General features: G+C 40.5%; 1 protein-coding gene across 1 annotated transcript in view; it reads left to right on the forward strand.

The window, feature by feature from the left end:
- dnah10 (dynein axonemal heavy chain 10) overlaps nt 1-14,361 on the forward strand; it is a 394,370-nt gene that overhangs the window by 156,669 nt on the left and 223,340 nt on the right. The window contains exon 22 of the mRNA XM_076271417.1: nt 11,989-12,091. Coding sequence (XP_076127532.1) covers nt 11,989-12,091 — 103 coding nt within the window. The remainder of the gene's footprint in view (nt 1-11,988; nt 12,092-14,361) is intronic.

A 14,361-nucleotide genomic window follows, 5' to 3' on the forward strand; every position in this document is an offset into this window, starting at 1 on the left:
TAAAACTATAATTGTATCTCCAAGGAACTGCAAGAGTGGGCTTGATTAGGTGCAGCTCTCAAATGATTCCAACAGTACCTCATTTTTGAAAATCTGGCACACAGGTCAAAAGTTACGTGCATTAACGCAACATCAAGAAAGCCAAAATGCATGTTTGCTAAATGCAATGCCCCTTAGGTCAAAGGACTCCACATTTTATGTGCATCCTTGAAGTGGATCCATTTGTCCACGTAAACATTTGTGTGGCATCACACACACACACACACACACCATCACACATGCAGAAATTTACATAGATACGCGCACACAAACACATACTCAAATGCACACACACATACTCAAACACACACACGCACACATACATTAACACAGTGGTTCTTAAACTTTTTATCTGGCGACCCCACAAAAAAGTATGGCGAGGTCTGGCGACCCCACTTTCCCCAAACCCATTCTAAGTCCTTACTCAAATACCCCCCTCAAACGTTAACAACTAAATCAAGCAAAAACTAGAAAGAAAAGTCATTTGTTTTATTTACTCCATATGAACAAGAACCGAGAAAACCAAACAATCACGATTAAACAAGTGTAGGCTGCCGCCATATCAGATCAGAGCGCTATGTGCGTAGCGCGCGCGCACACACAAGCACGCACACACACATACCAGCATTAGGCCTACAACGTTACATGAATTATATTTATGGCGATAACAATAACAGTAGGCCTATTTTTTTTATTTCCCTTTCTGGTTTACTATCTTTAACAATTTCAATGGGAAGGGTGGGCATGCTTCCGTGAACATAGCAAGTTAATTCTAGGAGGAATGCTGCATACGGCGACACGGAGATTTTCCTCCACGGTGCTGAGCCGACATCTGTATTTTGAAATGTCGTTTCATTTTGACAGGTTTTAAGCTCGCCAGAACATCGCAAATCACACATTGTGGGTGGTCGAGGTTATCTTTAACTTGGCAAGTGAATGCATATTTCAAAAATTCTTTCTGATAAAGCCGACGCGCCGTTTGTTCTTTTTGTTCTCACCGGCCTGTAGACTTGTCCCATCTGAGGATCACGGAGGAGAAGACGCACTGGTAGATGGCACTAACGAGCTTTTGTTCAATTTTTTAAGCAGCCACCTGTCCATTTTGGCTAGTAGGCTATGTTTTTTGTTTTGTTTTACTTAAAATAGCGGGAACAAGTTGATCTGCATAGTGGGAGCAGATTGTTTCTATCAGCGGACCAGTAGCCCATAGGCTGAACCAGATCTCGTTGAAAGACGAAAACATTTCTCTCTCTTCTCTTAACTGCGTGTAAATAAGAAAAAGGCAGAAAAGGCAAATATTATTTCCCTTTGTTTCACCTAATAATAATTTCAGACTGAATACAGAAAATAATTGGCGACCCCACGGAAGTTTTTGGCGACCCCATTTGGGGTCGCGACCCCTAGTTTAAAGGAACACGCCACCCAAAATCAGTAGTGATATATGTTCTTACCGTAACTTTCACGAGTTGAGTCGTACCTCTCCCGCGTCGGTAGGTGCACTCAAACGCTCTGTCGCGTGGCGCGAATGTGTTAGCATGTTGCTATGCTAGCGGGCTCTGCCGTGGCCGTAGAGAGAGGCACATAGCAGTATTCAAACACCTCCACGTTTTACCTACTTAAATACAGTTGCACGAGTAGTTGATGAAAAATGTTAGGGCACACAACATGAAACGTGACGATTTTCCAAGCGAATAAACATGAGAACTACAATGTGTGGCGCAATAGCACTTGGGAGTACTTCGACCTAGCGTGGTAATATTATTAACACCTAATTGTAGATCCTATCCACCACAGAGTTTAGAATCCATGCTGGATCGACCCTCAGCCTCTCCCTCCCCTCTGAGCGAGAGAGGCACACACACTAGAGATGCGCTGATGGGCTATTATTTCAACCATAACTGCATAGCAAAACTTAAAACGTGGAGGTGTTTGAATACTGCTATGTGCCTCTCTCTACGGCCACGGCAGAGCCCGCTAGCATAGCAACATGCTAACACATTCGCGCCGTGCGACAGAGCGTTTGAGTGCACCTACCGACGCGGGAGAGGTACGACTCAACTCGTGAAAGTTACGGTAAGAACATATATCACTACTGATTTTGGGTGGTGTGTTCCTTTAAGAATCACTGCATTAACACATATAAGCATACATTATATGAAATACACACACACATATACACACATACTCAAACATGTGGGCAGTTGTGGCCTACTGGTTAGGGCTTCAGGCTTGGAACCGAATGGTTGCCGGTTCGATCCCCGACTGGTGGGAATGGCTAAAGTGCCATTGAGCAAATTGAGTAAAGAGAGACTGAAGCTGCAGCATATTGATTGACATGTTTTAATATGCAAAGACATGTTCAAGGAGTTCAGATACAGCCTGCATCAGGACCATATTTAGTTCAATGTGTTATAGGTACTATTTTTGGTAGCCTACTGTCAGGGGCGGACTGGGATCAAAAAATCGGCCCTGGCATATTTGGCCCAAGCGGCCCTCAAATCGGTCGGGCACACCTAATTAAATACAAAATCTTTGCATTACCCTTGAATATGCATATATTTTCAACTGTCATGGAGCACTGAAAGTGATGTAGGCCTCATTGGTTATTTCTCTGACTGATCAGAGGTAGGCATGGAGCATATGATATATTCAAGTAGGCTAACAAGCAATTATTAAAGAAGAGTTTCTGCTTGAATTCAAAGTATCATTTTAAATTATTCAATGGGCTAAAATTGACAGCAGCACCAAAAATTACTGAAGCCTATGTGTAAGATTGTCTTAGACATTAATGTAATTTATACCAGTTATCACTGTAGGACAACTGCAGGGTGTCCGCGCGGTAGTAAAAGGTAGTAAATAGAATCTACCAAAATTAAGGCCCTTGAAAGGTAGTAAAAGGTAATAAATGCAATTTGACTTGGTAGTAAATTTTTCATCACCACCTCAATATATGATTTTACATTTTTTGCTTAATATTTGTGTCTACATGTTTTAACTGTATCTTGCCTAATTAAAAAATATATACGTGCTAACAGGACCTGAGTGAGTCGGAGTCGATAGCAATGATGTAGAAGTAAACTGTGTAGAGTTCCGTGGTTGACAGCCTATCAGCGACGCCAACAAACAACATTTTCGCCTTTTTGCTTCAGTTGATATTACAGGGATACAAACAACGCGCTTTTCGGTGACTCCTTCACGTTGCTTTTGGCGACTTATATGAATCGTGCAGATCCGAAGAGTTTTTTAGGGGCCAGGGATGCAGGGATGCTTTTCGGCGACTCTCGCGTTTTTCACGTCATCTATCTAGGCCCTACCGCAGGCTACCAGAGCAGCGTTTATCATATGGGCCTGCTGGTCCGGTGTCCGGTGCTTCTGTCACTCATCTAATAATATTTGTTCATGTAGCAAAGGAGCGGTAGATGTAGGCCTAGGCTAGCCTATCACTCTGATAGCAGCTAAAAAAATATAGGCTACACTCACTCCGTTAGGAGGCAACTCTCTCAGTTTACACTAGGCTACTTCAGCTGGAAGTTTTAACAACTGTGGACTTGACTAGTGTAAGCTTTCGTTCAGCTGACGGTAGCGCTGCCATCTGACTGTGATCATCCAGAACCGTGCAATAAAATTCCACCTATCCCATCAGTAACAAAGTTCGAACTAGTCACTGACATAGTAACCGACAACATTTTTTAACGTAACCTAGACCTAGTATCTGTAATGTGCGTGTATGTCGTTCACACATACGTCCGTATAAGGTCAGTATTAGGTCCGCAGGTTAGCATCATATCTGAATCATCTGAAGGGTAGGACCTCCGTTTGACAAACCTCCTCATATACTCCGGAGGTTATATCTAAAAGCGCTTACTGTGACCTCTCAAAAAACAACATGGGCCTACTGTATTTTTACACCTTGAACACAATATCCTGGAAACACCTTGAGGGAGTTATTTCAAATTTAGCACAACTTAGGCCCTGTACACACATAACCAGATATTTTATGTTTGGGTCTTTCGTCCACACATAAAAAGTGTTTTAGCCCACACAGATATTTTTTTTAAAACCTTCTAAAGAGAATGCTGGTTTACTTGGATCTGTGGACATCCAAAATGGAGATTTTTACATACAAGTACAGTATATACGTATATATACTCTTTTGAGTCCCGTGAGGGAAATTTGGTCTCTGCATTTATCCCAATCCGTTAATTAGTGAAACACACACGCAGCACACAGTGAACACACATAACAGTGAGGTGAAGCACACACTAATCCCGACGAAGTGAGCTGCCTGCTACAGCGCTCGGGGAGCAGTGAGGGGTTAGGTGTCTTGCTCAAGGGCACTTCAGCCGTTCCTACTGGTCGGGGTTCGAACCGGCAACCCTCCGGTTACAAGGCCGAAGCACTAACCAGTAGGCCACGGCTGCCCCCGTGGACAAGGATGTGATGGTTACTTTGGGTATTGGGTGTTCGTATATATAGCAAGTCAGTCAGTACTCTCCTGGGCTTTACTTGTTTTGTAGCCTACTGTACCTCGATGTCCATCCATCGTAAAAACATGTCTGTAGACCCTGCTTATTAGTACAAGTTGTTTTAAAGCAGAGACTCTGATATGGTAGAACCACCTAGCGTCATGTTAGGGTCCCACAAGGAAATCTGTCTGAAACATTGAAAACATGATAATGTACATTACTTGTGAATCTGTTTCCATTGCATGGCACATGACCAGTGGTTAAAGTGGGATTTGGCAGGTGGGGGAACCCTAAAATCCAGTGTCGGTGCAACGGGGAAAAATGACTCACCGTTGGACAACATATTGAGTATCGTGGTGTAGCAATACTTTTTGGACAATTGATAGCTTCTTGGTAACCTCTGTACACACGATAATTAACTCCCCAATTATTTTAACAATATAATCGCGCTGTATTGTAGGTATGAAAGAATATATTTATTATTAAATTATCCGAGGTGGCGGAACTGTGTTCCTCCCACTTTAATTCCTGCATATGACTGCTGTCTGCTGTGTTGGGCTAATGGAGTAATGCCAAGCTAGATTAACATTTTCCCATGTTAAAACAATTCATCACATGAAAAATAACAATGTTATTATCATGTGATAATAACAAAAATAACAATACTCTGTGTTTCCAGGATATCATGTTAAAGTTGTAAAAATATTTTTTAGTGAATAGTGAAATAGTTTTTTTTTTGTGAGGTCAGAGTAGTATTGACCTTTCACCACCCAAATATAATCAGCCACAAAACTTCTGTTAGACTTTTTTTGAGGACGGTCACTAAAAGGAGCTGTAACAAATATCGGAAGCTGCTGAAAAGGCAAGCCAATGGCTATGGCACTCACATGCTATTTGGGGTCATTTTGTAACCCGAATTGACTCTGAAACGCTGCTGCTGTGTTTCCGGAGTGGTAGTTGTTGGTGCCTACATCAAGGGCTTGCGTGTCGGCTGTGTATGTTGTTGATCAGATCATAAGTGTCCACAGTAATGAGGAGGAATGACTGGAGAATTTATGATATTGTTTGGTATGTTGCTGATCGGATCATAAATGGCCATAGCAACAACCAGGAATGACTGAAGAATTTGTGACAATGGTTGGTAGTTGGTATCTAAATATTTGTTGGTATTTGTTGGTGTCTGCATCAAAGGCTTGCGGTTTGACTGGGTATGTTAATGATCAGATAATAAACCACCAAAGCAATGAAGAGGATTGACTGAAGAATGTGTAGGTATTTGTGGGTGCCCACATCAAGGGCTTACAGTTGGTCTGGTTATGTTGCTGATTGGATCAGAAACTGTGGGAGCAAAGAAGAGGAATGACCAAAGACTTTGGTGGTACTTCTTGGTGCCCTCATTAAGGGTTGGTGTTTTGTTTGTTGTATAGTTGCTGATGGGATCATAAATGGCCACAGCAAAAAAAATGATTAACTGAAGAATTTGTTGGTATTTGTGGGTGCCCACATCAAGGGACTGCAGTTTGCTTGGCTGTGTGGCTAATCGGATCATAAACGGCCACAGCAAAGAACACAAATTACCAAAAATGTGTTGGTATTGGTTGGTAGACAACCTATCATGAGTGTGGAGGGTGCTGGGACTGAGATGCCAGATACCACTGTTGAGCCTTCTGAACGTCACCGATGAAAGACGAAGACAAAAGTGCAAGTGAATATTTGTACCAAATTTGAAAAAAACATCCCTACAGGCATTTATGATATATAATTTTCTCAAGAATGCAAGGTCCTTGACCTCGATCTTTGACCACCAGATTCAAATATTTGTTACCTGTGAGTCAAAGTGAATATTTGTATCACATATGAAATTATGTCAGGGATTTTTTGAGATTTATCCACCACAAAGGGATATACATAAGGTCACAGTGACCTTGACCTTTGACCTTTGGCTACCAAAATGTTACAAGTTATTATTTGAATCCATTTGCAAATATTGGACCTACGGGTATACTGGTGTATGTCCCCCAATGAAGTCATTTTCAGCTACCTTAAGGAATACATTGCACTTAGGACATTAAATCTAGCTTGGATTTGATCAGTAGACATGATTGATGATAATATATCTCCATTTGTCCACCATAAATGACCTAAACATTATGTTTCAACCAATCATTGAAATAGATATGTATTTGAAATCACTGGCTGGATCACACTATTTAGGCGGTTACAGCGACAAAAATAATAAAAAGGCCGAGCATTTTTCTTTTGATTTATGAAGTCCACAGATGGCCCTTTCATGTGCAGAAAGAATTTTGAAAAAAGGAGGTTGCTCATCGGAGATATTCAGGTCTGAATATTGCTATTTTTTGGGTATTCGCCAAAAGGCATGTGACATAGTGGATACGTGCAGTCCTGGACTGACACCGGTCACACCTTACGCCTTGTAACTCCAGTTTTAAACTAACCTTGGATGGACCTTTGATGGCATGGACTGTTACTTTGCTGTGTTTAAATCTGACAGCAGGAGGGATGTCAGCATTTTATGCAATTTTGGGCCTTTTTTTGAGTTTTTTTGGCCTAAAACAAGGATAGGGGCCTAACTCCCCCTGGGTTGTTTCAAATTTTGTACTATTTTGGCTTTTTGAGTTTTTAGGTGGACCCTTCAAACTGGCCAAGTTTCATCAAAATCGGTGACGTAGCATGTGTCACTCCCGCCTGGTCCTCTCATGGACACACTCTTAAAGGGACAGCGATCACTCAAGACAGACCTACACCACAACTGAGTGATGAACGTGAAATTCTTTGAATAGCCTACAAAACACTGCATTTAGATGACAACTGCGTGAAGAACCACGCTAAAGTTGATGGCGAATTAAGTTTATGGCATTCACATTTAAATCATTCAATAGCCTATGAAAACTTGATCAGTTAAATTGTTCTCATAAAAGGAACAGCAGGCCTACAAAATATTCCAAATAGGCTAGTTTTATTGCAGTGACAGAAAACTGCAACATATGAGTTTAAAACCATGTTAAATTTGAAAGCATCTAGCTAGTGACAGGAGGTTTTAGGGGGGGAAAGAAACTCTGTAACCTACTTGATTCCACAGTCAATGTTCAGTATTTGGCCTATAATTTAGCCTATAATATTGGCATTTGAATCCATGAAAACTAACCAAAATCTATAATTTCCTATCGACAACAGACCAGTAATGCATCGAATTGCATTGCTACACATTTTGAAGTATTGAAAAGAATCAAATCAATGGCTTAAAGAATCTATATTTTATCAAATTGTGATTAAACTTGATTTACACTCCTAAATGGCATCCTTACCTACCTACCTAACTGTTGTTTTGGGAAGTATTTATCATGCAAGCATCGTGCATCCATGCTGAGTAATGCAATGAAATAATAGTTTTCAATTTTGCATCAGTAAAGCAGTCCACTGATGTGCATGTTTTCACGGACTGCTTTGTGTCAAATGTGCAACAACAATACCATACCAATAATAATGGCTTTATCCATATAAATAGATTTCTGGGCCTATCCTTAGACTGGAGTTGTTTTTTTTTTTTTTTTGTTTGTTTTTTTTGGGGGGGCGGGGTAGTCGGTGTTTGTTCTTCATTTTTCACCACACATGTTTGGTGTTTTAGCGTCATTTGTGCCAAGGTTATCATTCACCTTATTAGGGCTAAGGGCTGGTTAGGATAACTCAAGAGCTAGGGTTAGGGTAAGGACAACTGAAACTGAACTCCTCGACACTACAAAAAAACATTGTCATTGACAATGACCATACTTAATGATCACAATTAGAAATTATTAGTGTACCTAATATTTATGATTTATACCTTTATAGTAAGTGGTACCACCCCCCCCAAAAAAAAAGGGCTGCTGCTTGATGTCGTGTTGGTAGTAAAAAATATTGTGGAGGTAGTAAAAAAGGTAGTAAAAAGTAGTAAATTCAACTCTATGATTCCTGCATATACCCTGAACTGAAACAACACAAAATAAACAGGGCTGTTGCTGGAAATATTTTATTCCTGTAGGCTAAACTACCTACCTACATTGCTGGTACATTTTGGAACAGTACAGCTACTGTACATGAACTAATTATCTTTAGTGTCTTCCAGTAGCCTATCGTATAGGTTATATATACTGTAGCTTAGTTGGCTTGTGCATGACGTGACGTTTTGTAACCTACATTTCCGTCAGTCTACAGTCTTTTAGCCCTTCTTTACCATGATAACCCTTCCAAGATAGAACCCTTCTCTACTTTGAGAGACCAACCACCACTCATGCCATCGATGTTTAATTTTGGGCGTCTGACGGAAACTGATCAATCTGACCAACAATTAACGTCGATTTGACACTATTTTGCTGTCCGGGTTTGCAAATCATTAATTTAGAAAATTTAAGTTGCGCTATTTGTTATTATAATCACAGCACGGCCTTACTATGTTATCATTAGGCTACCATATCATTACATTATCGCAATTTATAAGTCATCATAATCATAGTCAGCATGACATGTCACAGCCTACCTGCTCCACCACGGAGTTCTTATCATGTGTCCTCAACTAGGCTCGCACTCTCCACCTGCTCACTGCACCTTGCTCTGTATGCTTGTTTACATCCTCGTTCAAACTCAACGAACTTCAACATGTTGCTGACATATGCTAGCCTACTTGCAATATTGTATTTTTGAAGCTTCTACATTGGTGATAATTTTGCACAATTGTCACTACCGGCACCCGCCGTAATTTCGTGTAGGCAACTTCGATTAACTTTTGACGTGCTCACAGAATCCTGGCTCTGAGCCAAAATGGGAAGGGTGGGGCCTGACGTGAGCTGTTATTGGATCAGTCCAGTGTCAATATTGAAATGTAACCAATGGGCCGCTGATTGTCCTTCCTTTGGGCCGATCGTTGGCCAAAATAATTAAATTAAAGGCCCAAAAGGTGCGTCGGCCCACCGGGAAAATGCCCGGTATGCCAGATGACCAGTCTGCCCATGCCTACTGTACTTCAATAGCCAGTATTTTCATTATTCATTGAAGCCTCTATGTTAACAGGCTTGTGGCGATGCGCAATATGCTATAAGTGCCAAAAATATATGTCTGGTACTGCCAATTTGTTTTGTTTTGTCATGATTCATGGTTGCAATAAACATTACACTTTGTGAGGAAAAAAATCTTGGCAGAGATATCAATTCTAAGCTAAAAAATCAAGATTCATATTGTGATGCAGTCCTACTGGCAACGACCCTTGCGATAACTAGCAAAACCATCGCTAGTTAGATAAATCCCATTCAATCTGAATGGAGAACTGGTAGCTAACAATTTACTGGGGAAAAAAAGATGTCTTCTTAACAACCCCAACACATAAACATACAGTAGATAGTAGTTGTTTTTTGACGCACACAAACTTGATGAGAGGGTGATCCGAGGTAGTGAGGGGGCGGGGAATGAGAGTTGTAAACATTAAACATTTAAAAAAGTCCCCTCAATCTGTCAGACTTTCCAACTGCAGCTTTAACGTTTGTTTTTAAAACTGTGCAACTCACTGAGTGGTTAGTGATGTTCGTTGATGTTCCAAAACAATTAGCGTAGCGAAATACAGTTTCTGTCATGTTTTATTTGCCATTTTGTAAAATCCCATTGATTTCTGTTGAAAGACTCATTACTCGCTGATATTACTGCACTACCGGAAACGGAAAGGGGGTCTGTATACATTTAGTTGTAGTCTTTCCGCGAGACCTTGTTTTACTGTCTATGCTTCAGGCTCAAATATTGAAGCGGAAGTTTATACGCGGTTGTGAGGTATTTGAAAAAATAGTTCCACAATAGCAAATAAAACGGCTTGAAATCATACATTGCGCCGATATATTTGTTTTTAATACTCAACTAACACCACTAACCACTCGGTGAGTTGCACAGTTTTTTAAACGAACCTTAAAGGGATATTCCAGCATTTGGGGAATTACACTCATTTTCCACCTCCCCTTGAGTTAAACAATTGATTTTTACCTTTCTCCAGTTCATCCAGCCGTTCTGAGTCTGGCAATACTACTTTTAGCTCCAGCATAGATCATTGAATAGGATTAGACCTTGGCTTAAAGGAGAAGTTCGGTGTGATATTGACCTAAAGTGTGTTGAAACATGATACCGAGTGTGAACTTTTGTCCCATAGCTCATCTCGGATTGTCCCCTGCACTCCGAAATCTGGCGCTAGTTAGCCGATGCTACCAACAGGTTTTCGATAGGGGTGCCTCGGGCATCGGCCTAGCCATGCCAATAAATCACTGTTTTACACCATTTCGGCTCAAAGTAGCTCCACACTTCATTGGTAGAGTTCCGAGGGCCCTGACATTTAAAACGAGACATTGAGAACTTTGAAAAAGCACTGGCAGTTTATTTACAAGATGATTTATACAGACAGTACCTTCAGGAAGTTTACCGTTCGCCGCCATCTTGAATTTAGTCACGATAAGTCGAGCGACGAGTACGAATGAACAGGTATGATAAGGGATCAGATTCCAAAAACAATTCTGTGGAAATGCATGAATTCCAGTTGCTTCCAGTAGCATCGGCTAACTAGTGCCAGATTTCGGAGTGCAGGGGACAAGCCGAGATGAGCTATGAGACAAAAGTTCACACTCGGTATCATGTTTCAACACACTTTAGGTCAATATCACACCGAACTTCTCCTTTTCCAGTAATTTTCCTATGTAAAACTTGTCTGTTCTCAAGTTAGAAAGTGTAATAAGACCAACGGAAAATGAAACGTGGTGATTTTCTAGGCTGATTTGACATGGAACTATACTCTCATTCAGGCATAATAATCCAGTCGCTAACCAATTCGTCTGCTGCAGCACAGCCTTGTTGCTGGAAGTTAGCCCACGGGGACTATTTTCAGGTGCTGCATGATATCACTGTGCTGCTGCGCCTATGGTGTTCCTTGATTATTACGCTGGAAATAGAGTATAGTTCTATGTCAAATCAGCCTAGAAAATCGACACGTTTCATTTTCCGTTGGTCTTATTACACTTTCTAACTTGAACAGACAAGTTTTAAATACAAGTTTTAAACATGATGCTAGCAGGCGAGATGCTAATGGTCTAATCCGATTCAATGATCTATGCTAGGCTGGAGCTAAAAGTAGTATTGCCAGACTCAGAGAACGGCTGGATGAACTGGAGAAAGGTAATTGTTTAACTCAATTGGAGGTGGAAAATGAGTGTAAGCTTAATTCCCCAAATGTTGGAATATCCCTTTAATATAAGATATAACACTTGGTTAGATTTTATTAGATAAGCAGATTTTGCAGTGTATTATACAAGCAATGAGTGTGGCAGCAGTGCCGTTCACCCTATTGAGTTTATGTGCCATCAAAATGATCTTGGAAACAATATTTCATGGTAAAAGAAAACTCTTTAAGGGGGCCTTTAATGATATTCACATGGAACCTGTTTTGATCTTCCTCTTTTAGATCACAAAAGAACAAATAGACGAATACAAACAGGAGTTAAGCATTTTTGCTGAGAGCTTTAATATGCATGGCCCAGGAGCAGTGGGAGACGACCTGGAGAAAGGTAGATAAAGCCCACCTTACCCTTTTCATGGCGACAGAAAATACCCTTTATGGAGGAATTTGTGTGACATACAGTATCTTGTATCAATCTATCTTTCATTGTATGTGTCAATCTATTGGTCAATTAATATTTGTGTCAGTCTATCTTGTGTTACATGTGGAAACAATAGAAATATATCAGTATATCTTTCAAGTTATTGTATACACATTATTTCAAAATATTTCATAATTTCAAATTGATGGATTAATTGAAAATTAGATTGAAGGATAGATTGTCATAGTTTGACAATTTGAAGGATTCTAGTATTAATGCAAATAGGTCTTTTCTGATTGGTCAGTGGAAAACTAATCCAAGATGGTGGAGATAAGCTAACTCATAGACAGCAGCAGTCGGTTGCACCAGTAGAACGTAAGGTTGATCGTAAGTTTAGGTGTAAGGTGTGTCTTAAACCTAACGTTGAAACTAACTAGTTAAACTAGCGCTGCATTCTTTTCCTGTTGCACCATTGCCACTTAAGATACACCGTAGTTAGCAAAATATTGTCGCATAGAATGACGTTTTTACCCTTGACAACCAATCAATATCACTAATGATATCGGAAGTGCAGCACTTGTGTTGGTAACGTTAACATTCGCTGTAACGTTGTATGTTAAAGCCGCATTTAGGTTTGACTTCCTCCGCAATTACTTTGTTGTATGGAATAAAATAACACTGTATTTTTAAATAACAGACTTTATTTTGTTGTATATGTGCTTTGGGAATATTTCAGCCACCACTGTTATATGTCATGGGGTGTGTTATGTTATATGTTATATGTTTTTCAACAGGCCAAATTTAAAATTCTAAAAATAAGAATTTCTGTTTCAATTGTTCAAACATTAAGAATGTTGGGTATATGAAAATCCCAAATTTCAAGTGTAGGAGTCTTATTGCTGAGTGTGTTGTAACACACTCTGGAAATTCACAATTGCGTCGCCGTTTAAAAAAAAAAAAAAACATAGTTTTTTTGAGACATAAGTGTTCATTGAATCGATTGTAAAATCGATTTTCTATGTCTAAAGACGTTTCCATTTTCAACTCCAAATATAGGTCAATCGACGGACAACTAACAGGCATTAGGACGAACGTAAAGAGGGCGCTTGAAGACGCACAAGCCAGCAATATTTCTGATGATTTATTGGCGTGAATTTTCGTGCACAATGACAAACAGGAGTGCAACATTCTCGAAAAACAATAAGCAGAGCGGACTGCCATAACATCAGTGAAAAGCATTACTGCAGGCTTCAACGTGGCTGTTTACGATTAAAAATGTCAAACAAATTTCGCCTACGTAGGAACTCACGACTGCACAGTTTGCATACCGCTTTGTCCTTCTCCATAGTTTGATCTACCCAAAACCCGAAGTGCTTCCATATCAAACTCCTCAAGTTATTAGGGCTTATCACTCGTCTCTCTCTCATGTCGCACAGGTTGATCGCGTTGTCTTTCTTTTTAGCTTTCGCAATGCCTACTGCACTTTCATAATTCTTTTTCTGCTTGTTTGTGGGTTTTGTTAGATCTATCTTTTTTATTTGTTTAATTTGTTTAAAATCAAGTGTACATATTTGGTTAAAATCGATTCCCTATTTTAGTTTTCGAAACTTGTGTTGGTTGGTCCAATCAATTGTGCAATCGATTTTCGAACGTAAAGTGACAGCCCTAGTTTTGAGCAACATATACTGAGGAGGCTGCGGTCCTTCAATGTGTGCAGCAAGCTCCTCAGGATGTTCTACCAGTCTGTTGTTGCCAGCGTCCTCTTCTATGCAGTGGTATGCTGGGGAGGAAGCACAAAGAAGAAGGATGCTGGGCGACTTGACAGGCTGGTAAGGAAAGCTGGCTCTGTAGTGGGAGCTGAACTGGAGTGCATCACTTCAATATCTGACAAAAGGACCCTGAACAAACTGATCAACATTTTGGACAATGAGTGTCATCCACTCCACAGCACTATTGTAAAGCAGAAGAGCCTGATCAGCTGGAGACTTCGCTCACTGCCTTGCACAACAGACTGAGGAAGTAATTTGTCCCCAGGGCCATTGAACTGTTCAATGCTTCACTTAAGGGAAGAGGAGAGATAGACTTCTCCGCATAGTCTGTCTGCCTCTCCACCCTCTCCATGTTTGGGTACTGTCTGTCCACTATCCACTTTTTAACCCCTGTCTTACTGCCTCACTGTTTGCGTGCTATATTAGCACATATGCATAACCCCTCCCTCCATCCCACAGCCGGATTGT

Source organism: Alosa pseudoharengus, unplaced genomic scaffold (genome assembly GCF_046254945.1).
Source record: "Alosa pseudoharengus isolate Yale_2024_CS ecotype anadromous, Long Island Sound unplaced genomic scaffold, YU_APseudo_1.1 YU_APseudo_1.1_scf_6, whole genome shotgun sequence".
Classification (NCBI taxonomy): Eukaryota; Metazoa; Chordata; class Actinopteri; order Clupeiformes; family Clupeidae; genus Alosa; species Alosa pseudoharengus.